This window comes from Equus quagga, chromosome 4 (genome assembly GCF_021613505.1).
Source record: "Equus quagga isolate Etosha38 chromosome 4, UCLA_HA_Equagga_1.0, whole genome shotgun sequence".
In the NCBI taxonomy this organism is placed as follows: domain Eukaryota; kingdom Metazoa; phylum Chordata; class Mammalia; order Perissodactyla; family Equidae; genus Equus; species Equus quagga.
In genome coordinates this window covers 49225015-49251425 of record NC_060270.1, presented here as the reverse complement: position 1 = coordinate 49251425, position 26411 = coordinate 49225015, and the positions used below count along the sequence as shown (strand labels likewise).

Genomic DNA, 26411 nt, shown 5'->3' with positions numbered 1-26411 from the left:
ATGGTTCAGTAGCACTAAGCACACTTATATTGTTGTGCAACCATTAGCACCATCCTCTCCTGAACTCTTTCATTTTACAAAACTGAAACTCTACATGTGTGAAACAATAACCCCCATTGTCCCTTTCCCAAGCCTCTGGCAACCACGTTCTTCTTACTATCTCTATGATTTTGGCTACTCTAGGTATCTCATATAAGTGAAGTCATATAGTATGTGTCTTTTTTGATGGGCTTATTTCACTTAGCAAAATGTCCTAAAAATTCATCCATATTGTAGCATGTATCAGAATTTCCTTCCATTTTTTTTTTTAACTGAGGAAGATTAGCCCTGAGCTAACATCCATGCCAATCTTCCTCCACTTTATATGTGAGTTGCTGCCATAGCATGGCTGATGAGTGGCGTAAGTCTGTGTTGGGATCCTAACCCGTGAACCTGGGCTGCTGAAGTAGAGCGCACTGAACTTTAACCACTACGCCATGGGGCGAGCCCCTCCTTCCTTTTTAAGACTGAACAATATTCCATTGTATGTATATACCACATTTCCTTTATGCATTTATCCATTGATGGACACTTGGGTGCTTCCATGTTTTAGCCATTGTGAATAATGCTGCCATGAACAAATATCTTTGAGACCCTCCTTCTAATTCTTTTGGATATGTACCCAGAAGTGGAATTGTTGGATCATATGGTAATTCTATTTTTAAGTTTTTGGGCAGTTGCCATACTGTTTTCCACAGTGGTGGCACCATTTTGCATTACCACTAACAGTGCACAAGTTTTCCAATTTCTCTGTGTCTTTGGCAACACTTGTTATTAAACAACCTCTGAATTTTAAGGTCCATGTAATGAGGTTGTATTTTGGAATATTGACTCAATTATTTTTGGTGCTGGTAATCTCTAGTTCCAAGTAACCCTGTGACTCTTCTATTTGTAAATACGCAAATGGGTAATCCTTCCATCAGTGAGACTGATTTATGAGGCTTATTGTCCCCAGGAAGGCGGCTAACGTGTAGGGGGAATCTCTGTCAAAGTGAATGAAAAGTGGAAAGCCAGCCCCAGCTTGTCCTGCGGCATGGTGGGGAGAGGAAGAGAAACAGAGGTAGGACAGAGAGGGAAAAAATACCTGTCCAGGCTTTTCCCCTTCCAAGGGTGGGGCTGTGGTAGGAGTGAGAATGCCTGAAGCATTGGATGAGTAGTGGCATACCGAGCTGGAAAGGATATAAGCAGTGGTGTGCTGGTAAATGTTTACTAGACAGCTCTGTGGAAAACACCAACCAACCCTGAGTTTGTAGCATTTGCCAGTTTGCATGGTGTAAATACTCCCACCATGGCTGATTGCAAGCTACCGCTGTGAACCCACTGAGCTTAGAGTTGGGGAGAGACGTGCAGTAGCACATCATCGTATAGTATTTCCCTCACACAGACAGAATAGCTGTAAATAACCGCAAGAGCATACCTAACAGTTAAATATAGTAAAATAGTTTCAAGTACTTATTACCTTTGTTTTCAATATAATTAGTTGTAAGGTTATAGAAGTCAAGTTTTAATAGTGGATGTGTTTAGCAACTGACACCTAGAACTCATGGAAAGTTAACAATCGTTCTCACGAGCAGGCTGTAGAACGTCACTGACTACGCGCCACAGCGAGCAGAGCCCGGAAATGATAGTGTATCATTAGTGAAGGAGGTGGATGGATGCTTGAGCCCGGGGTGATGTTCTTGGTTCCCCAGGTCTCGAGGGGCAGGGATGCAGTGGGTTCTAATGTGGAAGTGCTGAAGGCTCAGTGGACCAGCAAAGGCCTGGAGTGCAAACGAAGATGCGTCAACGTGCAGAAACTTCACAACTGGAGTTAAATGCCAGACCTGTGGGTTTTGCAAGTGAATGTGATCATGAAGCCATATGGCTAGACAGGCCAGTCCTTCTTTGTGGTCACTCGTCCGGGGAGCCGTCCAGGGAACCATTCTGCAGCAGCATCCGTTAAGGGTCCAGAGCACTTGGTTCTCACCTGCATCCCAACGTCCCCTCTCCTTATGAGATCATACAGGCTCTGTTACCAGATGCCATTTGGGAGAGAAGCAAGGGAGAGGGGAGGAAGTCCAACAGACTGAGCCTTTATCCCAAGGAGACTCAATCATCTCAAAAGAGACTAAAAGGGAGACAACTGGAATTCCGTAAATTAGTACATTCACAGTTTTTTTTTCTTTCCTGCTACCCAGGCAGGTGGGCCTCTGCCAGGGAGGGCCATGAGTTACAGGAAATAAAGACATGGCGGTTTCTTTGCATCTTGTGTAGTGTGGGAAATATGTGACCCTGCTACACGACTCTACCTCTTCTCCAGGTATCACTTCCTGTACCATTGAAAAGTAAAATAAATTAAACCACTACTAATGCTATTGTAATTGGGTTAGGAACCATAGGCATGTAATGGTCCTCCAGTTTGTCCTTAAAATGAATGGGGGCAGTGAGTCAAATGCTTGGTAGTGCTGAGGTTGGAGCGGGCTGTGGCTGTCACTGAGCACTGGAACTGGGAATGCAGTAGTTAAGGAGGCAGCGTAGTGAGCGGGGGCCCAGATAGAAGAAAATGGCGAGAGGGAGACTGAATCGCTTCACATTCTCCCACGAGTCCACTAAAATGGAACTTTTAGTTCTCCTATTGGAAGTAAAGTGAGTTTTAAAAGGTGGATGGCACTGACTTTCTTCAAATTTAAATTTTAATAGTCGGTTAGCTGCAATTTTTAAAATATTTTTATTCTGAAAACAAATTTTCCACAATAATGCAATTAGTTTCAAAATAACGAGCTCATTTATCTGGCTTTTCTACAAAGGACAATTGAAACATTTAAGGCAAGATTCACTTGTTCCTCTCCATTTTAGAATGGAAAGAAAGTATGAGACTTCAGGTACTGGTTAAGGTTAACAAAATACGGGCAAGCTTCTTTTTCTTTTTTTTTCCTGTGGTAGTCTCCTGTGTAAAAGCTTTCCATTACTATGGATATTTTATTGTAAGACACTTTTGTTTCTGACTTTCTTTATACACCCATTTTTAAATTTAAAGGCACACAATAAAGCTTTATACATTTATTAAAATATACACATTTTGGTAAATTTAGAATTTTCCCTTAGTATCTTGATAAATCAATATATTCTCAACACCACAGTCATTTTAAAATAAAACACACTCCATAACATATCTGCACATTATTTCTTCTTCATAATATACTACAACATCCCATTGTACAGTGCACCAATGGGAATTAAAAACCACAAAACGGACAAACTTCAGCAAATACAGCAATTTCATACCAAAAAAAAAAAAAAAAAAGCAGAGAACGACACCAGAAATTACCATCCGCAAAAGCAAGTTGTACTTCTCAAGGACCAAACGAGAACGAAACAAGTTAGTCAAATTTACAAGCCATGGTTATAACTTTGGATAGGAATTAAACAGTAGCGTTTCTTTACCACAGTGAGAAAAGCTAGAATGTGGAGTCCCGTCATTAGATGGTGTAACTACATGGCATGAGGACAATAGCCGCTCTCTTAAAAACCCGCAGCCCCTTCTATCAGCCCAGACAGTTGAGGTATTTATGCGCCATGGTATCATCAACAGTGTCTTTGCTTTGGAGAGTGAGGGTTTATGATTCCCAGTGTAGAGTCTTGCCTTTGGGAGCATGAGTGAGTGAGACAAGTGTATTGGTAACTGCCAAGAGACGTGTAAGGACCAGTCTCGTCTCCTCATCCCCACATCAGAATGAATGCAGTCCTTCAAAGTCTGCGCTTCCTGGGAAATTCACATGACCCACAATCCCCTTTAGCCAGTGTCACCAACGTGAATGTCAAGAAAGTGTACTAGAAAAAAAAAAAAAGCACAGAGACAAAGCACTAGTGAAAACATCCAGGCTGCTCCTGTTTGCTAGTCTTAATAAAAGCCATTTTCTTTCCTTATTGTGCCAAAATGCACTAAATGTTCTCACAGAGCAGGAAGTTAGTGCTGCCTGCTTTCAGAAGACGTCAAGCCCGCAGCTGCCCTTGTGATAGTCCTATATGAATTCTGTAGATCGTGCATGTGGAATACTGTTCACTGAGTCTCAACACTCTTTTAGTTGATACTGCAGAATACAGAATATCTATTCACTTTTGATGGGCTTCGAAACTTCCACCAATCCCTTTTGGGATTTAAGCACTAAAAAAAGAAAAAAAGGGACATTTTCTTAAAGAAGTAGTTTTGGCAAAAAGCAACTGCTTAGGTATTTCAGAATGAGACGTGTGTTATTCAAGCCGAAGCAAGAAGAGGAAGGCATTTTAGAAAGGAAGTTGCTCCTGAGGAGGGGAAAAATTACAACAGCCTGTCCTCTAAAGTCTTAGAGAAAATGAAAGTAGACCCAGGACTAACAATTCTGTACACAAAAGGGACTTTTTGCTGCCCATCACCGTTCCGATTCAGAATTACAATGAGAACTCCTTGGTGAAGCAGCGGCCTGGCTCCCGCTTGCGGTGGAGCTCGGGGTTGGGGATGCTTTTTTCTGCACTTGTGCATTGTTTACCAATATTGGTTCTTTCACAGCCAGGCCACCACTGGTTACCAGCCAGCGCCTCTCTCTCCTAGGGACTCCAAAGGGGCCCTGTAGACAAATGGCTCCTCAGCCTCAGAGAGGGACATGCACACAGGAGAAACCAAGGCTTTGTGAAAATTTTGGATAGAAACACCCTCCTTCACTAGTCTTGTTCCAAATAGCACGGAAATGGGGGCTTGCCATGCAGCCCTAGAGTGCTAACTGTGGAGTGTGCGTTTCCTTTGCTCCCCACTTCCCCACCAGTGTGACAAATTAAGGCCATCCCTAGACTGCTCACTAGCCCCAAGGCTGAAATCCCAGTGGACTGTTAACGGCCGCCTGGACTCAGTGAGCTGACCTCAGTTCTGGCTTCAGACACATTTCCTGATTTCTGACTTCTCCACCCAAAAAGACATTCTAATCTGAGATACTAAATTAGGTAAACCTGTGGCTGACCCTCAGCAGACTTCCACTGACGTCTCAGGTCTCCGGTAAAACCTGGTGGGAGAGGGGACAGCAATTTCCTCCAGTCTTTTAGGCTGATTCTCAAACTCCTGTAGCTTCTATTTAGAATGCAGAGAGGAGGCAGCCCCTTGGTAGGTAGACTTCCAACAAATGTAATGTAAAGGAGGTCAAGTTTATCAACCGTTTTCAGGAGAACAGGGGAAAGACATTTCTTTAAAGGAGTTTTTTTTTTTTTCCCCTCAATAGTTGCTAGATTTATATCCTGATGGACCCATGGGTTCTAGAGAAAAATGGATCATTAAATTCAACATTTTTTCCTGTTTACTTAACCAGGCTCATCATGACCATTCCGTAGACATTTGATTAGCTATTAGTTTGTTACTAAGGAGTAGAAATGGATTCTTAACCTAATTCTGTCATTTAATTCCTTGCACTAGTTCAATGTGTCCTTTAACTCAAGCCGAGTAAAATTTTGAGCTGAGGTTTCCGTGTTTAGATTAGTTAGATATAAAAAGTTGTTAGGTTTGGTTGTTTAAACTCGTTGAAAATTTCAGTGTGGCTGCAAATATCTTTGTTTGTGTTGTCTGTCCGCGTGTTAAATGACTATACTTCCCCTGGGTTAATAATGAAATCAGACACGGGACTCAAAGGCAGAATCATACATTGCACTAAGTAGGGATATTTTTTCCTTTTAATATGTTAAATCAACTTGGAGTGCGTGTGTGACTGGTTAGCTCCTTGCGTAGGCAGATGAAGCCACTGCCCAGTCTCTTGAAGTCCACCCTTTCCTGAATCACACTTTCATCATTTTCTTGTGTCCTCCCCACCCCAGGAGAGCCAGCCGGCTCAGCTCGACATTCAAGCCGATCTCTGAGTGAGCCCTAACCTGCCTTCTCAGCATTCTTTCTCACTTTCTATATATAAATCATAAGCCCCTGTCAAACTAGCTTCTTGCTTTCCCTTAAAGGAGGCACAGTACAAATTATTAGTCAGGAGACAGCGTCAGCCACAGCCTCTACCTTACTCATGCTGATCCTTCACCTGACAAGCCTTTCCCCCATTTCTACCTGGCAGAATTCCATCCTTTCCACAAGCACAAAGGCTCCATTCTCTATCATCTTTCAATGGAAGGAGGCCTTTTCCGTATTTGAACCTCTGCCGCATGTAACTCCCTGATCTCACCTGCTACCTTCACTATTGTTCTTGTTATATATCCTATTTCCCCTATTTCTTATGCCATAGCACACTTTAGACCCTCCACAAAAAATTGTTGAATAAATGATATTTCATTTTCCATTCACTCATTCATCCAATCATCAGATATTTATTGAACATCTACTATATGCCAGGCACTGGTAGTTGGTAAAATCTAGGTCTGAAGCTCATCTGTGGGTTCCAATGATCTATGCTATCACAATTCTCTGCCCTCATGGGGCAAGATATGTTCTTATCATTCAGGAGTACTTCTTCCTGTCACTACCAACAATTCCATTATTTTTCAAGTTGCCCCCTCATTGGCAAATTTAGCAATGCATGTCAAGATTCTGCATTTGAGCACCAGACACACTTTTAGCTTTGTCTTATCCTTTATTTCTATTTGCCCCAAGCTCCTCACTTGATTTTTTCTGGTATTATGTGTATTTTAATAGCCACCTCAAATCTTTTTGAAATGAAGCAGAGTACCAATAAACAGAATGCAATTTTAAAAAATCAAGTAATTGGCTCCAAACCATAAATCCACATGATGAAAGCTCACTGGAAGAGCTCTTGCTCTAGAGAAGAAGTCAACAAAATGTAGCTCTTCCTTGGGTCCTTTCAAGGGGGCTAAACTTCTCCTGTAATTATTTATAAGGTGATCTTACATTAAACATGGTCCCACAAATGTGGCCTTAAGAAAATTCTAGGACACATTAATATAATCATTCTAGTGATTGATGGTATTTGAAAACTACATTGTGAAATCTGTGACTGTTTCACAGAGGCTGGGAATTACGAGGGAAAACATGTCTATTTACCTTAAAAAAACTTTTTCATTATGTTGACTTATTATTTTTTTTTAAACCAAGGTTGCTGGGGAAATGACTAACTTTAAAGAAATAAAGAGAGCAAAGCTTAGAAAATATAGAGATATTACTTGGGAGAAATGGCTCCTGCAATGAGTGGTTCATAGGATCTTCATGAAATCAATACCAATGGTGTTTACCAGAGCACGTGTTGCCCCTTCTCAGGCTATAGAAATTGCACATCTCCCGCCAAACCATTGTCAACTTCAGTACCCAAACCTCACTGATAAAAGAAAGCTCTTTGATTCACATTAAGGTTTTGTTATTTTGCATTCATATTTCTCTTTGAACATTTTTAATGAAGGCAGCTCCGCCTCATCTATCTGGATGTATCTCAAGCTTAACAGATTATATCACACTAGGCAGATTTGTTGAGTCGTAAAACCGGTTCAAAACTTTGTGTTCACAAGAGTTACGGGTAATTCGTGTACAATTAATCCCCAAAGATGTATTTCACAGACCAGGCACAGCATCTTTACGGCTAAGTTTAGGGGAGAGAAAGCACGCATTGCCAGGCATTATGTTAAAATGACAAAAGGACCTCAGGAAACCAGAGTTCTAAATAATTAATATAGAGGAATGAAAAAGGAGATCTAGAAAATAGTAGTTATTTGAATTTAATGGCATATATTGGCTATAGGTATGAGATGCAACTTATGTGAAAGCTTATTTTTTTTTTAAAAACTAGTTTCGATGGATCTTTCTTTATACTGTGTTACAGCCTGTGCATCAACTGTGAGGACCCGTTGGGGTCGCTTGTTTTACTGACATCTCTCAGGCTGCTCATTCCTGGGACTGTGACTTCCCAAGGGCAGATGTTATACTTCTTTGCATTTCCATCACTTAGCACCTGGTACATTCTCGATCAGCGTTAGTTGAGTGAAAAAAAATGGACTTTTGGCTCCTCTCCAGAATCCTAAAGCATGCCAAGATGGCACAAGCCTCAACCTTTAAGATAGAGTAGACCTAAATGTTAGTCAATATATTCTGGAAAACTTTTGGCATAAAGCTAGATCCAGGAGAGAGAGAGAGCGTGGAATCTGCTATTTTCCCTCCCTTTCAGGAAATTCTCACCAAGATTTTAGCTTGATCCCAATTGTGCCTTCACATACACGCGTACACATCTTAGGGCAGCCATGGGAATCCTGTACCTCAAGAGCAGAATTTAAGGACCATGTGTTTTTCCCTGTTGTAAATTATCTCATTTAGGTTGTTTCTGAGAAAATGCCTTTAAGAGTCCCTCTTAAGGCTCAGCTTCAGAACTTACTCTTCAGATCTTTCTCTGGTCTTCAGAGAAACCGCTTTGGGAAATAACAGGAAAAATACGTGTCTAAAATTGAGCTGCTCCAGAGGAATAAGGTTCAGAAGTGAAACATGATCTCATGGAATGCAATTACCTAGGTCGCTGTGCGTCACCGTTTTTGTCTTCCGAGCAGCACCCACCAATCAGGCGGTTGCGTATCTCAAAAGACTACAGAATTCATAATTTCAGAAATCTGAAATAGAATTTGCAATGTGATCTCAGTGGCTGGGTCACTTCTCCTTATAAAGATTTTTATCTGATTGTAAAACAAACAGCCTGCTTCTTCGAGACATATTAGTGCTGTGAAGTCATGCTCCAGCTTTGCCCTCTTTCATCGTATCAGCAGGAGCTTAGAGTCCGGTATAAGAGAAGCAATGACAGAGAGCTCATTGCTGCCAGTGCCCTCTGGCCTTCACCATATGAGATGGTTATTTTTTTCTAGCCCTTTAAGTAGAGCTTTGATGGTGCTTCTTAACTTATGATTGGATCTGCATGACTGCTTTATGGTGAATCTGAAGCCTTTAGGGAGATGGTCTCACTCAGCGTCCCTGACCTTTGCTGGATCCTAAAGTTATAGTTTGGAGACTCTGAGAACCTTTTTAATAAAAACAAGCATGGACCTTCTCCATGAATTTGTGTTGTGGGATTCAGGACAAGACATTGCTTGCCAAGGAAATGCCAAGGCCCACCTGCCCGCTCCGGGCTCTGGGAGCTGCTCTCAGCCGGGCATGCTGAGAACAGAGCTTGCCCTTGTGGTCTCGGGTGGCTGAAATGCGGGCCTTGTGCCCATGCCCACCTGCAGCCTTGGGGTGGTCCAAAAAGTTTGCTCCTTGCTTCTTGGGTGTGAGTAAGAAGCAAAAAGATTCAATCAGCGAAGCAAAGACCTAGGGAACATTTGCTGCCATCAGCTCTGACGGTTGCACCTAAGATAGAATTTCTTATAGCCTCTTGTTTCATTTTTTTTTTTTTTTTTTTACAAGGGGACCAGTTAGGGGACCCAGGTTAAACCCTTCGACAGAACTATCTCAAGGAGCAAAAGTAGCAAATGACAGGTATGACTGGGGACTGACTTTAGGGGTGGCTGGATTTTTGAAATGAGAGCCAAAAATGTTTTCACCTTCTAGCCCCCAGGTTACTGAAAATAAATCCCCACCATTCCACACATTTCTTGGGTGTTCCCTCCTACTCTGGAGAGTAATCTAACTCATCGTTTGCGATCAGGGCCTCTGAGTTCTGTTTGTGTTTGCTTTTGCTCTTCGCTTTGCTACTTGTCCGGGTGTTCGCCTTCCCATCTGACATCTGTTGGTAATAGAAGCCTTTGTCCTCGGCCGGCCCGCCCCAGTTCTCCTGGCTCTCGCCCTCTGTGGCGTAGGAGAAGCCCTCCTCCACCGAGAAGGGGTCGTCCATGTCGTAGCGCTGGTACGTGCTCTGGTGCAGGGCCTCTTCTCGGGCGCTGATTTCCAGGGTGCTGTTCCAGATGCCGTACCCGAAATAAATGAGCATACCTGTGGGGGGAAAGGCACAGGGGAATAAGCAGTTGCTTTGGGATCCATGGGGCTAGCGGAGAGACCACTCTCAACAATGAAAGCAGAACTGGCCGCGGGTGTGTTTTCTTTGGTCGATTAGATGCCATTTACAAATTAGGAGATCTTGCATTAAGCAACCCATATTTACAGCTCCCCCTAAAAAAGTCAGAAGGGCTGACAACACTGCATCCACATTCCTATATGGTAACTTTTGGCTGGAGGTGAGAACTAGTTGCCTCGGTAGACAGGATTTGGGCTCCTGGGTCACCTCAGTCCCTACCTCGCCTGTTGACAGCCAGCTCACTATCCTTATGTAGGTGCCAGCCAGGAATTTGCATTTTCTACCCTGGGTTAAATATTTGTGATGAGCAACAGTGTATCCCCAACCTTCTCATAACATTTTACTATTTCAGGCCTCCACTTAGAGACTCCATCTTTAATTTTGCCACTTAGCAGCATGCACTTATTATCCTATGATTTACCCGGCCAATTTTCACTCACCAAAAGCATAATATGTCACTGCCACTCACAGTTGTCCACTTTCTCCTGTGGGCTCCTAGAGTGTCTAGTATATGTCACTCTTATGGCCCTTGGAACACCTATTGTGTGATTATCTGCACAGGGTGGTTCTGTTTTACACTCTGCAGAAAACTGCCACTTAATGTTGGTTGAACGAATGAATGAGAAGTCCTGATTGAGCATGAAATGCCCAGTGTAACCTCCTTGTTTTGAAGTCATTGCAAGCAAAGGAAAGAAACTTGCTTCCCTAGTCAATATGTAGCATTAATATGGGCTAATGTTGCATTTCTATTAGAATATTTTTGAAATAATACATAAAAATAGTTTAAGAGTCCGTTTTCTACCTTGAAGAGCCCTTGAAGGCTCAGGGCCTGGAAAGCTGAGAACCATGGTCTTGGGAGGCCATAGGCCATGATGATTAAAGCGTGAGATCTGGGTTCAAATCTGGCTCCATCCCTGTTAGCTGTGTAACCCTGGACCAGGCACTTAGCCTCTTTGTGCCTCAGTTTTCTGTTCTGTAAAATTGTGAAAGTTATTATACTTATAAGATGGGGTTGCTGGGAGGATGAAATGAGACGAACAGTGGTTCTCAACCCTGCCTGCACCTGAGGATCACCTGGGGAGTTTTGGAACCATCCCAATACCCAAGCCCCACTCGTGCAGATTCTGATTTAACTGGTCTGCAGTGTGACCTAGGCAACTTCACAGGTGAGTCCAATGGTCAGCCAAGGCTGGGAACCCCTGAGATCAGGAACGTAGAGAGCCTGACACATGTACCCCAGTGCCAACTCCGGCCATGCTAGGGCCTGGCCACTGGGGGCCACTCAGTTATGCCACCTCCATCCAGGCCGCTGACACCCTCTTCTGAGGGGCACACTCCCTTTGGCTTCCTGCCAGGTAGGCATCTGCTGGGCTGTTTGTTTAGAACTGCAAGGTCCAGCCTGCGTTCCACTCTGGGGCTTGAGAAATCCTGCTCCCTTTTGAAGTTGAAGTGTGCCTTTTTAAGTTTGGATTTCTCATCCTTGTCTCCAATGACTTTCTCCCTGCCCCCTCCCCCCATCCCCAGTGAAATCAACTTTCCAGGAGCCAAAGTAAGCAGAGATTTATGTCCTAATTGGTAATAAATCCTAGAGTTAATCGTTTGCAGATGTAGCTGTTACTTTTCAAATGGCGACTTCATTTTTCTGAGCACGGATCTTTACTCTTTCTTGTCTGGGGGCGGGGGTGGCCGTGGGGGATAGTTGTTATGCTTGTGTGGAACAAGGTATTCAATTAAGGCCACTTCTAAAAGGGCCAGTATGCTGTTTCTTGGAGACCACCTCTGTTTAAAGCATGTTTGAGACCTGAGAATAAGTTTCAGAAGACCAAGCAGGATCAGCAGGCACAACCTCCTTTTGCCCAATTTTGCTTTTGTGCTGTCTTTTCTCCTAGCCATCCAGGCAGGTGCCAGATCTTGCCGCCTGCTCCTGCTTGGTATCTGTTATATCAGTTCTTTCCTTTCCCCTCCCCTTCTCAGACCCTAGTTATAAGCAAGTTATTTCCCTACTGAACTTAGTACCATGTTTTTCCTTTCCCCTTGCCCGTAACGTCTCTCCTCTGCCGCTACACAGGTTGTTGTTCAAGCCCTGGTTTGACATCTATTCTGCCAGAACTCCCCCTGCCCCCACCAGGCATTGGGGTGTGAGGTAGATTGATATTTACGGAAATTCTCCAGGAGTCTTCGTGTGATGGCTCGCAGAATCATAGATATTTAGAGCTGGAAAAAGGTCTTTAGATCATCCATGTATTTGAATACTTTCACTTTACAGAAGAAGAAACAGAGGCTGGAAAAGAGCAAGTCACTTGCCTGGGTCTGAGAGGGGCAGAATCAGCATTCCATACAGATCTGGAAAAGGCTGTTGCATATCCAGTCCTTCACATCCCCCCTTCCCCTGCTGCTTTATAGACTGTGCTTATTGCAGTAAACATTCAGTAAGAGGTTAGGTCTACATTTGTTCTTTGGGAGTGGCTGGGCCCAGCAGAAACGTGTGTGTGTGCGCGCGTGCCAACGTGTCGACTGTGATTACTTTGGGAAAGCAATCCATGGAAATCTGCCACATAAATATTTATGGGTCTTTTAATGTTTGCTCTGAGCCCCCTACAGTTTCAAAGGTGTGTCACTCTGTCTTCAAAAATACATTTCAGATATGAGAGCTGTGAACGAAGAAGCGACTGTGTGCATGCAGCCCGACGGGATAACTAGAATAAACAGTTGGCTTGGGCGAAGGCATTCTTGGCGTCTGTCTGCCTTTATCCTCCTCACTGGCCCTGGAGTCAATTCAGAAAAAGTGGTATGAGGCAGAGAAGGATTGGAGAAAAGGAAAAATGGAGGAGGACAAAGAAACAGAGGGGAACGAGTGAAGTGAGGGAGGGAGGAAGGGAGAGAGAAAGGAGAGAAACATGTACCACCATCTGTCCCACACAAACAAGGGCTTTGTGTCAGAGGAGTAAACAGAGCTGCTAAAAGCCTGCTGTGTCGACGCGGGTGTTTTGTTTCTGCTCCTTTTTCAGTTGGCTTAGAGAACTGAGTATGAGGTAGTTTCTGAAAAATCTGTGGGGATTCTGGGAATCCTGAATCATCTCAACTGAGCTTCACACAACACCTCTGGGTCCTGAGGTCCTATAAAGATGCATCGTTCATGTGGCACATCTCTTCTGAGGAGCTCAAAATGTGATACGAATGTTGTCTGGTTTAGGCTCCTCCTAGCCTGTTGGAAATGTGTGTGGAGGTTATGATTTTGTGCGTTTCACAGACAGGGAACTGGGACACAGGACAAAATGAAGGATTGTCCTCAGCAACAAGGTTAGTGGTCGGACTCTGAATCCTCCTGGGTCTCTCCATGTTCTCATCCAGGTTGCTTCCATTCGTTATTTCTCCCACCTACCAGGGATAGTTACAAGTATAGACCGATTGAAAACAATTTTGCCCAACTTTTTATTTTGAAGAATTTCAAACATTCCCCCAAATGGAGAGAATTGTATAAAGAAGCCCACACACTCATCACCAGCTCCCTCTGACACCTAGCACCCTGCCCTCTTCTCTGTAGATTATTTTGAAACAAATCCCTTCCATTCCTATGTTTCATCTGTATTTTAGCATGCATCTCTAAAATAGACTCTTTTAAAAAACGTAGTATCATTATCACATCTAAAGACTCATAATAATTCCTTAATATCATCTGATATCCAGCAGTATTAAAGTTTTCGTGAATTATGATACATGTGAGGAAAAACTCTTCACCTTATGAGCCAGAAGTCATTTGGAACCGAGCCTCAAGAAAAAGGCGGTTAACTGATAAATAATATTATTTATTCTATTTGGATATTTAGCTCTTCTGTTCCTTACACATCTTATATCTGTAATAAATGAAAGGCAGGTGTGGTGTGAAAAATCAGAAGGGAATCAGATTTGTGCTGCAGCAGGGTCCACATGCACTCCTGCTGGGCTGGAAGTATCTTTTAGCTGATGGATCGTGGCGGGAGGGGGCGCTGAGGGCAGCGACTAGTTAGCAGCAGGCACTAAGTGTTTCAGCATTTTAACAACAGACATGGCTGTGCTGGGGTACACAGGCTGAATGCCAGCCCTGGTCAAAGGTAATGGCAATGAGTCCTATGAAAGGCTGTTTGCAGCAGAGGGACATATTCAGAGGGGAGCTTTGACTTCTTTTCCAGACAGAAGTTCCCTGGTGGAGAACGTGCCTATGAGAGGTTTGGACAAGACAAGATGACGAATCATGCCGTCAGCAGTTGAATGGGCTTTCTTTATGTAATAGAACGTTTTGTGACCATAAACCCCTTTATAAAAATGCACTTTCTTGTCCATCATCCCAGGGAAGTCAAGAACTGTGCAATAATCAGTGATTGAAATGGCACTGGAACTCACATCTGTTGAGTCTAAACCAATGGCTACTCCCATCCCTCCCAGGTCCCCCCAGGTAAGGTTTATGGCAAGCCTGCCTTCAGATGCTGGGGCACCTCAGCACCAGCTGGTGAGACACCTACTCACTCTACTTGTGTTGATCCATCCTGTGCAAATTAAGCAAATGACCCTAAACCTACAAATGAAAGGAGTGTGTGTGGGGGCCATCTCTGCATCAAATGGGAGAAAACCTAGAACAAAAACTCAACTCTGAAAAGAGACTGGCTGATGTGTGGGTAGACAATAACAGCAGATTTCTGACCCTGTGGGCACATGCTCGGGCTGAGGAGCAGGCCCCTGGTCTCTAGAGTCCCCAGGAGCTTCCTGTCCTCTGCAGGCAGCTCCATGCTCCAGGCCAGGGGAGGTGGGCCACCTGACCTGAGGTTGGGTGGAGCTGCCTCTCCCTGGGGCTCACTTTCCAGCAGGAAGCCCTGCCCGGTGCAGATAACTGTGGCACTTTGTTATGCCCAGAGGCTTTTGTATTTTTACTACTCTGGGATCAACTTTCCAAAACAGATGTTTGCCAATGCAGAAACACAGACTGGATGGTAATGAGAAGGTGTGCTCCCACCCACCGCAATCCCTACCAACTCCCACTCTTGCTGATTGTTTTTTAAATACCACCACAAGCCTTGTCGACTGTAATAACAATAAGGTTTGTTTAATACGTGGGGCCGGGAAGAGCAGGTTTAGGACGGAATGGAGGGGGGAGATTCTCTCGCTGGCCCTGCAACTGATCTAACATAAAGTCACATTACTTTATGCCTCAGTTTCCCATCTGCAAAATGGAGATGGGGATCCTTATTTTATTTGAAGTGTATAATAGCCATGAGACAGAATGCAATCTTGTTAAAGAATCTTAAAAAATCCAGTAATCCAAGCCGGCTACTTCACTTCTAACTCACGAGAAACCCAAGGGAAATGTGTCCATGTGTCCATCACACAAGAATGTCCATTAGGTACAAGAATGTTCACAGCAGGTCTATGCATAACAGCCCCAACCTGGAAACAAGCTAAGTGGCCATGGACACTAGACTGGACAAACACATTGCAGTGCCTTACCACAGTGGAAGGCTGGACAGCAGGGAGAGTGAACTTACTAAAACTACAAGCAATGCGTGGATGAATCTCGCAAATGTAATGTTGAGGGAAAGAAGCCCAACGCCCACTCTTATGGCTCTCAGTCTGTCCCAGGTGCCTGCACGCGCCTGCTCCAGGGCCTTCCACCTCTGCCACGGTTCTCTCTCCCTTCAATTCTTTCATCTCAAAGGAGAGCCAACATCTCAGCTGGCACTGGGTGCAGAACCGTGGGATCACCCTGCCCCTTGCTCCCCATGCGTCCCCCTGTCCAGCACAGCACCCCTGCCAGCGGGCAGCCTTGACTGTTGCAGAATTCACCTCCATGCTCCCTCCTCCTTGGAATCGCACTGGCCCTGTTACTATCCTCATCCCGGCCTTTATGATTTTTCTTGCACTTTTGAGCATGATTTTGCTGTTGAAGGTGCCTATTGTTTTCTCCTCTGCCTATAAGGAGAATTTCAAACTTATTTGGCGGACGTGCCACCAGGAATTTGTTTACCTTGGTGCCCTCTCAGGTCCCGATTCATGGCCTCCTTCTTTCCCTCCTCCTCCCTTCAGCACGATGGCTGCTTTGGATCAATTTCCAATAGGATTTCCTGGATGATAGCTCAGGCACAGACGGTAAGGTGTGTCCTCTCTTTGGAATATTTATGTTTACTTAGTACAGGATTTATGAGGTCCATGGCCCAGATCACTGTCTTTTCTCTAAATCTATAGACAAGAATTTGTTTTCTCAGAGGGACTGAAAAAATTCCAAATAAAAACTTGGCAGCCTCCCGGGTGAGGGGGCCCACAGGCTGATCTCCAGATGCGTAACTTATGATAAAGGCCCACAGGGAACAGCAGACCTGAAAGATGCCCTGGAAAATACCATCGGACAGTGTTCTCACTCGTCTCTGCTAACCTCGTATTCTCTGAGACTCAGCCCAGCCCCTTGAGGTGTGCTGTTACAAGACTGCACCAGCTAAGAGAAAAGGAAAATGCAGCCTAATTTGTGCTCATTTTGTTGGGATTATTAAACATTTGCTAATCGTGTTGTTTCTCTTGTCTGAAAGAAAAGAAACAAGTTCTGGGCAATCTTGTTGGGACTTGTGCCTCATTTTACTCCAGGAGTCATGTCTTCTGAAGGCCAAAAGCTTAGCAAAACATTGATATAAAAATGCTGTAATTAAGATTCATTTAGGGAAGGATGGGTAAAAAAATGTGGTTAAGAAGATTATCAAGTTATGACTCAGCCTAACCGTGTAAATCTTCTTTTTAAAAGAGTAGCTGATATTTCATAAGAAGATCCATTAAAAAATATAGCAACTCTTCTCCCCAGGAAAATTTACACTATGAATAGAAAGATTAAGAAGGCACATCTGACATGGAAGGTCAGAAGTTTAGAGGTGGAATATTTATCCTATAAGATCATTAGAGATTTTATAAGGCAATTTGGGGTTGTGGGATGGATAAATTTTACATACGCAAAAATTTGTTTTAGAAAAACACCAAGTTATTGTAATTAAGTTATCTGCCCTGCTTGCTAATATCCTCTCATTCTCTCTAGATCAGTAGCTCTCAAATTTGAGCATGCGTCAGAATCACGTGGAAGGATTGTTAAAACCTAAACTGCCCTTGGAGATTCTGATTCAGTAGGTTTGGGTTGAGGTCCCAAATGGCATTTCTAACTAGTTCCCATATGGTATTGCTGCTGCTGGCCTGGGACAACACTTTGAGAACCACAGTTCCAAATCTTTGTAAACCTGCTGCTCATCAAAATTACCTAGGGGAGCAGAGGATCTGAACAGACATTGTTCCAAAGAAGATACACAGATGGCCAGCAAGCACATGAAAAGAGGTCAACGTCGCTAATTATTAGGGAAACATAAATCAAAACTAAAATGACATATTGCCTTAAGTGCATCAGAATGGCTATTGTTAAAAAGACAAGAAATAAGTTTTGGAGACGATACGGAGAAAAGGGAACCCTTGTACGCTACTGGTGGGAATGCAAACTGGTGCAGCCACTGTGGAAAACAGTATGAAGATTCCTCAAAAACTTAATAATAGAACTACCATATGATCCAGCTATACCATCTCTAGGTATTTACCCAAAGACAATGAAAACACTAATTCAAAAAGATATTTGTGCCCCTATGTTCATTGCAGCATTATTCACAATAGCCAAGACTTGGAAACAACCTCAGGCCCATCAATGGATGAATGGAGGAAGAAGATGTGGTGTATATATGCAATGGAATACTACTCAGCTGTAAAAAAGATGAAATCTTGCCTTTTTAACAACATGGATGGACCTTGAAGGCATTATGCTAAGTGAAATAAGTCAGACAGAGAAAGCCAAATACCATATGATCTCACTTACATGTGGAAGTTAAGACAACAACAACAAACAAACACATAGGCACAGAGAATAGATTGGTGGTTACCAGAGGGGAAGAAGAGAGAGAAGAGAGTGAAAAGGGTAAAGGGACACATGTGTGTGGTGAAGGACGGCAACTAGACTGGGTGGTGAACATGATGTAGTCTTCATAGAATTGAAATATGAGGATGTACACCTGAAATTTATGTAATGTTATAAACCAATGTTCCCTCAATAAAAAATAAATAAAATTACCTGGGGAAGCTTTGGAAAATGTCCCGTGCTTGACCATACCAGACCAATTGAATCAGAAAATCTCTGCCAGGGGATCCTGGGCATAGAATGTTTCAGAAACAATCAGGTGACCCTGATGTGTAGTCAGCGCTGAGAATTTTTGTTCTAGGTGACCCTTACTCATGTCCCAGCCTTCAAAGATCGTGATAAGAAAACAGTTAGCAGCCAGCCGCTGGGAGCTTGTTGAAGTGCGGGCTCCTGTGCCCTCTGTCTGGCCTGCTGCAGGGTGGCCTCCTCCCATATCCAGGAGGGGCAGTTTCTGGAGGAGGCTGGGCTATCAGCAAGATTACAGAAGCCTCCCTGGGAGTTTTCTTCTGCCTGAGAACTGGGAGGGCAGCCTGAGTCAGAACAGGTTCACATTGTGCTTTGGGCATGTGATAGCTGGTCTGGGGGACAATGAATCATTTTATCTTTTTAACAAAAAGGCAGGAAAGAAACGGTTCTCACTGCTTTCCCCAATATTTTCTTATTTAAGCTCCAAACAGTAACCAGATCAAGGCTGGGAGAATTCTCTACATTTTTACAGATGAGTAAACTGAGGCCCAGAGGACTTAAGTGAACTTCCCACAGTCACAAGACAAGGAGGTGGCAGAGCTGTGATTTGAATCTGGGGCTGTTTGACTCCAAAGGCAAGGCAGCTGCCACCTCACCACTTTTGCAAAATGCCTCTGGTGCTCCAGAAACCATAGATGTTATACAGGACTGGCTGCGTAATGTGTGGGCCCCAGTGCAAAATGAAACGCTGGAGCCTCTTGTTAAAAAATTAAGAATTCAAGAGGCCGGCCCCATGGCCGGCTGGTTAAGTTTGCATGCTCTGCTTCGGCAGCCTGGGTTTCCAAGTTCAGATCCTGGGTGTGGACCTACACCACTCGTCAGCCATACTGTGGCAGCAACCCACATACAAAATAGAGGAGGATTGGCACAGATCTTAGCTCAGAGTGAATTTTCCTCAACAAAGAAAAAAAAATTAAGAATTCAAGAAGGCAGCATCAGAGCATTAAACCAACTGCAGAGCCCTGTGTGACCGCACAGGTTGCATGCCCGTGAAGCCAGTCCTGACGTTATGTATTAACAGTGCAAACTACACATGAAACATCTGATCAAATAAGAAGGTGTGCTCAGAGGCACCTTGCTGGGGAGGTAGGAGCCCCAGATCTGAGGATGGAGATACTAGATTATAGTAACATCTCTATGGATAATTTCCTATTATTCCTATTGACCTTGAGCATGATATTTAGCCTCTTGGAGGTTCAGTTTATTCATCTGTAAAACTGAGAGAGGGAGAAGTGGAGAGGTGGTGGACCAGCTCAGTGTTTCTCAAACTCTAGTTATTTATATAGCACATTTTCATATAGTGGCTAGGATCATGGACTCTGGACCCATACTACCTGAATTCTAATTTTGGCTCTGCTGTATTCTAGCTATGTGACATCAGTCAAGTGCCTCATCTGTCAAATGGAGACCACTGTGAGGATTAAATAAATCCATGTAAGTAAAGCGCTCGGAACAATGGCTGATAGGTGATAAGTGCTATATGAGTGTTCATTATTACTATGAATCATATGGCACCTGTACTGGTTCTACTGTTTTTTTCTTTGATTTGACTCACTTTTTACGTTTAAAAATAGCCACCAGATTCATGGATGTACATTTTTTCTAGTATATTTGAAAATGTATAATAACTATATAATATTTTGAAAAGTTCATTCATAAACTCTCTAAAAATCAGCCCAAATATTACCATCGTCCAGGTCACCACACTATGGGTGACATTGTACTAGATACTGAAGACCCCTTCCAGCTTTAATAGTGTGGGAATGAATGAATACATCCATGTGGCTTTGTGTCAATACCTTCATTCATTTAAAAACACGTGACTGAAATATTTCTACTCCCTTCAGTCATTTTCACCCATAGTAGAATCTTTCCATTGGTTAACTACATATTCCAGTGGAAAAATGTTTAAACAGAGAAGAGAGATTGTGAATAAATCACATAAATGGTTAAAACCTGGACGAGTCAGTGGGGTCCTCTCAAGAAATCCCCCTAAAGTCTAACAAGGGATGAGGCTTCGAGCAGTGGAAAATGGGGACAAATGCTTACGGAAAGGCATAGGATGGCCTTCAGAGGTGAGGAATCTGCCAGAAGACATATGCCCTTTCCTTTGAGTACTGTTTTACTCCACTTCCCTCTATGCAAGTCTTATAGGCCCAGTTCAGATTCTACCTCCTCAAAGTCCTTTCTGGCTATTCTGACTGGAAGTTTCTTTTTTCTCGTCTGAAGAGTGCTTTATAATCATTGAGAAGTGTTTCTTAAGCATGTGCTGTGTTCTCGGCACAGAGGACACCCTGTTGAACACCCATGTCCTTGACCTCAAGGAGTAGATGGGCTACTGACCGATGAGTCTCTACTGCCATGCCCAGGCTGGTTGTTTCTTGTGTGTTTGTCTTCCCTCTTCTTAAGGCAGGGGTTACTCATTCCATTACTTTTCTACTCCTTAAGGCACCTAAGGATCCTTGGCTCAGTATTTTTAATTAGAGACCCCAGGGTTACCAAGTAGCTTAGGGAACATAAGAATAGTGACTCAGAAACTTTAAAATTAGTCTTCACTTAAACAACCCTCTCAGTTATCACAAGCACCAATCCCCAGCCACATTGTAAACATCAGTGCTTGTCAGATATGATAAGCATGTAATCTGAATGCAATATAAACTGATCACAAAGTAAGGCTAGAAATCCTAGGAAAGGGACAGAACTTCTTGAAGGCATTAGAGTGAGTTTAGAGACAAACTTTAATTTACACCCAAATCTGTGGGCAATTGAGGACCTGAGAGAGTCATACCAGTTATTCACAGAAGAAGAGACAATCAACAAGGATGGTGGAGTGATGGGTACTGCCCAGGAGAATGACTGGTATATCAAAGGATGATAAAGAGACCTTGGGAAAAAGTGAAAAACTCTTGAATATTTTACAGAAGTCAATTTAAAGAGAGAGATGTTAAATGGTGCCATGATGCAATTTTGTCAGAAAAATTATGCCAAAAAATCCATACTTAATTCATACTTTGCTAATTTAAAAAATTAGAGCATGATCACTATTTTAATTTAATTTTGTCAAATGTAAGATAAATAACTTTTTCATAATTTTTAGTTTCTCAGAATTTTAATCAACCTTTCCCCCTCTCCCTTTTACTACGCTATTTTTGTCCCTTTTTTATGTGGATTCATTTTAAATGAGCTTTTTTGGTACTAATTATCCATAAGAAAAACTTCCAATAATCATATTCAATGAAGTGATGGATTGATCAGCATCATTTTTCAGAACCAACGACCAAGACCATGACAGGCAGAAAGGAGACAACTTGCTTTATTGACTACTGCAGAAAGCAAGGGTCCATAGAACCAGCCAGATTTTTCTCAGAATGGAGATGCCTGGTCTATCTAGAAGGTAATTTTGGGCTAAGGCTTAAAAGGGAACTCTCAAGGCTCCAAAGGAAGTTGCTTACCCACAAAGCACCAGACTGCAAACCGGATCCATGTGATGGTAGAGAGCTTTAGCATGAGATAGATGTTCACCAGCATGGCAAAGGCAGGCACAAAGGGGAGGCAGGGGGCCATGTAGGGCAGCTTCTTGGGGTTCTCTGGCTGCTGCAGGATCACAAACACCAGGGCGCTGATCAGTAGCACCATCAGAACGACCAGAAGGATGGCCCACCAGCTCTGTTCTGAGATGTAGTCGGAACCAAAGATGATGAAGGAGCAGAAGATGAACATGAGGATGAAGAGCAGGAGCACACAGATGGTCACCGTGTGCCCTGTGGCTGTTGTGGGCCTGTCCATTTTGCCTGGAAGGCCCAGCTGGATCCTCATGGTATAGTAACGGGGCCCAATCAGCTTCTTCAACTTGATGAGATAAATGTTTTCAGATTCATCAGCTTCTATGCCTGTGGTCATGTCCACAGTGCCATAGTTGGGGTGGTTGACGTTGTAGGTTGACTTGTCGGACTTCCCTATGAGCATCTCATTGTCTCCCAAGGACGGTAAGTTCTTAGCCCCGCATGTGTTGGTGGCTGGGCCTGAAAACTCTTCCCCTTCGCTCACAGGAGAGCAAACTTCCTTCTCACAGTCAGCCAGAATGCCCTCCTTCTTCTTTGTGTGCTCCTCAGACAAGAACTTGACGAAGCCATCAATGTCACTCTCTGGTTGATAGCGAAGAAGCAAGACGCAGACAGAGACCAAGGTGTAGGCAAGCAGTGTGCCAATGGACATCATCTCTATCAGGTCTCTCAGGCTGACTAATAGAGAGAGGAGAGCGGCCAGGAACCCCGACACGATGCAGGCCACCACTGGCGTCTCTGTGTAGGAGCTCACATGAGCCAGGAACCTGCCGGGAGGGGCAAGCAGAGGGTTAACAGAGGGCTAAGATGGTGACTGACTCTAACATGGCTTAATGCCTCCGGGCCCTGCTCCTCCAATTTACTTCTGGATTCACTGTTTTAAATACACCTGCTATTCCTACCTCAGGATTTGGTTCCTGGAATATAATTTAAAAAGAATTTAATATAATTCCTTGGTTTTGAGGCAAACTTCTTTATTAAAGTTCTTACTTTGTTATGTGGTATGAAGGGCTGATATAATCTAGGAGGTATGCCAGAGAGCCTAAATTGAAGCACAGGCTTTGCTCTGAAGAAGTGATAGTTGGAGAAGTCATACACCTTCTTGGAGGCCCTCTAAACCTCTGTCACCCAAAGTGTGTTCTATGGATCAGCAGCATCAGCATCACCATGGAGCTTGTTAGAAATACACTCTTTCAGGTTTCACCTGAGACCTGCTATATCAGAATCTCTGGGGGTGAGGCCCAGCAAATTATGCTTTAAAAAACCTCCGGCGGATTCTGATTTATGGCAAAGCTTGAGAAGCACTGCTCTACAATAAAAGTACAGGGAGTTAGTTGGCAAACAGCACAATAATTAAGAACACGTGCTCATAGATGCAGGCTAAATCCAGCCAGTTACCAAGTGGAGGACGATTCCTGTTGGCCTCAGGTAGGTGCCTGCTTGCTTCCTCTCTCTCCTCCTGATCCTGTCTCCTCCCTCCTCTTCTATTCCGCCTTGATTTTCATGATCCACACAAGACTATAAACTGCTCTTGGAGCCCCAGCATCTTTCCTGTTAGTTTTCTTTGACAGCAGAAAAACCTTCTGGATGTGTGAAGTTGTCACACCTCCACCACGGTCAGCCTCTTCTTGATCTGTCCAGCTCCCTAGACACAGAAATTCTGACCTGGTGATGACTTCAAGGGGTATACACAGGAAATGGAGCAGAAGGTGACAGCTGATGGCAGAGATTAAGTCCCTGAGCTGGATCCCTCTGCACCTGAGAGCTCATTGGCCTCCATGGTTTACTCTTTGCTTTGCGCCCTTGAAGAGTGCCTTCCCCACAAGCCTCTCACATGGTGGGCACTGGGAACCAAGAGATGGGGCCACATCCCCTTGTACTATGGGCAGATAGGCCACTTTGTGGCCAACATAGGGGACTGGAACTGCCAATACATTGGTGTGGTTAAGTCTGGTCTTTGGAGCCATTCAGTCATGGGTTCAAATCCTGGCTCCCCGTTCAGCAGCTGGGGGATTTGGGGCAAGTTTTTTTCACCTCTCTGAGTGTACTCATCTAGCATAGTCATCTGAAACAGAGTTCTTGTGATGACTAAATGGGATACTGTGTACAAAGCACCTGGGATACACAAACGTTCAGTAAACGGTAGCTATTGTTGCTACAATTGTTAGGTTCCATTAGGAGGGTCTTATTCTCTGATTGTAGCTTTGAACTTTTTCAACTTCACAGGGGCTGTGGGGAGAGGAGCAGTCACTAGGTCTCAAAGTGACAGCAGGCCTAAGATGTCCCCGGGATGGGTTCTTCCTTCTGAAGGCCACTCAGTGCAGCAATTTGGCACCCACCATGTTCACAAAGGAACACACAGTGTCAGGCAGGAGGGGAGGGGCCAGTTAGGGCAACATATCAGCTTGCACTGGATTGAGGGACCAGAGTCGAACTGAGGGGCTGCCTTAGGGCCTAAGCTGTTTTCACTGAAGCTCTTTGTCAGCATAAATGAGAAGTGCCACTGACTATGTTAAAGGCACTCACATCAAAATTAGTCAGGCTGAGAGCGGGTGACATTCTCCCTGGACATTCATGGCAGAACAGCACAAGTTCCACAGAGCATAGCACTTACCTGAAAAGGAGCCCATCACCAGCCATGGCATAAATGACCCTAGGCATTGGGAAGAGGGAGCCCAGCAAGCTGACTGTCAGGCCTGCAACAGACCCAATGGCCACGATGAATTTTGCAGCATAGAACCCATGAGCCACAAACATCTCCATGAGCGGGGATTCCGTGTCAATGGCATAATACGGCACCATCAGAGTTAAGATCATGCTCACCTGTCAAAGCAAGAGAAAACATGGCTGGAGGTAGAAGGGACTGAAACACGGATGGATGTCCCATAGGAGAGGAAAGAGGCCTGCAGTTGGTGGCAGAGGCCTGCATGCAGTTTGGATCTGCCACTTCCCAGCATGTGCCTTCACTTTAGACCAGTCATTTGGCCTCTGGAGCTCTTGGTCTCAGTATTTTCTCTCCACATGAGAATTTAGAGGACTGGACCAGATAACCTCTAGTATCTCTCTATGGCCCTTTCATATTCGAGGAATAAGTTTGCAGGTATTTCAGCCCCATGGAAGCAGAGCCGTGCTGACTGTTCAACGAAGGGCAGATATTACCAGGTGGAAGGAGTTGCAGCCAAAGGTGCTGGAGCCAGGGCCTGGCAGTGACCATGCACACCCTGCCCACATGGACAAGCCCCTCATTTCTTTTATACTTTCAGGGTCCTACAGGGTCTTATCTGTACTGCCTCTCACCCTGAAGACCAGAGATCAAAACTCCAAAGAGACGTGCATAGGAGGTCCACAGTCAACTAACCAATGAGGACTCATATTTCCATTTTCTCTCTGTAGCTCAGTTCCAGGAGCCGAGCAGGCCAACAAACAAATTATGACATCAAGATGGAATCCAGTGCTACTCTGGAGCTGTAAGGCCACTATGGCTTAACCAGGAATCACTTGGGACTCCCAGGACCTATTTCTCTTCATATGTCGTAGATCTGCCATAGCATCCCTCCCTTCTTATGGCCAGGCTCCTACCCACCCTGGCCTGCGAAGGCTAATGCTGGCATCAAGAAGGGAGTTCAGAGCCTGAAAGGGAGAGGGTAGTGCATTTCTAGACCACTTCTTTGCCTACTCCTCAGGAGCCAAGACCCTCCGGTGAAGTCCTGGGTCACTAGGGAGGACAGCAGGATGGACCACCACAGCCCAGCAATCTGACTCTTCTCCTAGTGGTGAAACGGCAGGCTGGTGACCAGCACAAGACCAAACAGCCCCTGAGGCCTGGTTAAGGCCCTTGCATTCTGAAAGGGAATGTTTCCCAGCAACATCGCCACTTGCAACGTCTCCTTTGGGGGTCGGGTGGGATGGGCTAGAGGAGAGGGGATTGATTTTTACAGCAATTTGCGTTGAGTCTCCTGCCCATGTTAGATCAGGATGGGCAAAAAGTTGCTAGATGCACAGAAGTCCTCTGTAGTCTATAACGTGTTATTCTAAGGAAGGAACTGTGATTATTAACTTTACTTTGTGTGCTGCAAGAGTAGACCACTGGAGATGGGGGAGGTGTGAGGGAGGAACAGGAGGGGAAATGCAGAGCAGAGGGTCTCTGCTGCTCCCCCCACACCCATGCTCTGTCTGCTGGGATGATCAGGGCATGGATAAGATGAAGCCACTTGCACGAATGTGCAGAGGGGGTGGTGCTAACTGACCTATCTGTAAACCTTTGGGTGGGCAGCTGAATTTCTATAAACTGCATCCAAGGTTGCCCTTGTGTTTTCCTTTGGCTTCCAGGACAATCCTGTTTTGCAGCTTAATGATCCACTGGCCTGGTTTCTTTAGGTAGTTGCTAAAGATGGTTTTTGTTTTTCTTTTTGGGGTGGGGGGTGGAAGGAGGTGCTTTTCACATGCAGTGGCAGCAGGAATGGCAGGGTACACTCCAGATGCTGGTTCTTTCCCAATTTGGTGACTGAAGTGAGTGGGACCCTCAAGGCCTGGGAGTATTTGTGTAACTACAAACCTGTTGGCTTGTCAGCTGGTTCCCTCTGTTGCCAGGGGCTGAGGGGGATGTTGGATGTGGCTAAACTCTTTCTGTGATAGAAATTCTGGGATGGGACGACCCCCCCCCCCAAAAAG

At 44.3% G+C, this 26411-nt stretch overlaps 1 protein-coding gene across 1 annotated transcript in view; it reads right to left on the bottom strand.

Annotated features, from left to right (window-relative positions):
- Window positions 1-9566: 9566 nt before the first annotated feature.
- SLC7A14 (solute carrier family 7 member 14) overlaps window positions 9567-26411 on the bottom strand; it is a 55808-nt gene continuing 38963 nt past the window's right edge. Inside the window, exons 5-7 of the mRNA XM_046659803.1 lie at window positions 24355-24563; window positions 21630-22507; window positions 9567-9889 (exon numbers count right to left, since the gene is read on the bottom strand). Coding sequence (XP_046515759.1) covers window positions 9567-9889; window positions 21630-22507; window positions 24355-24563 — 1410 coding nt within the window. The remainder of the gene's footprint in view (window positions 9890-21629; window positions 22508-24354; window positions 24564-26411) is intronic.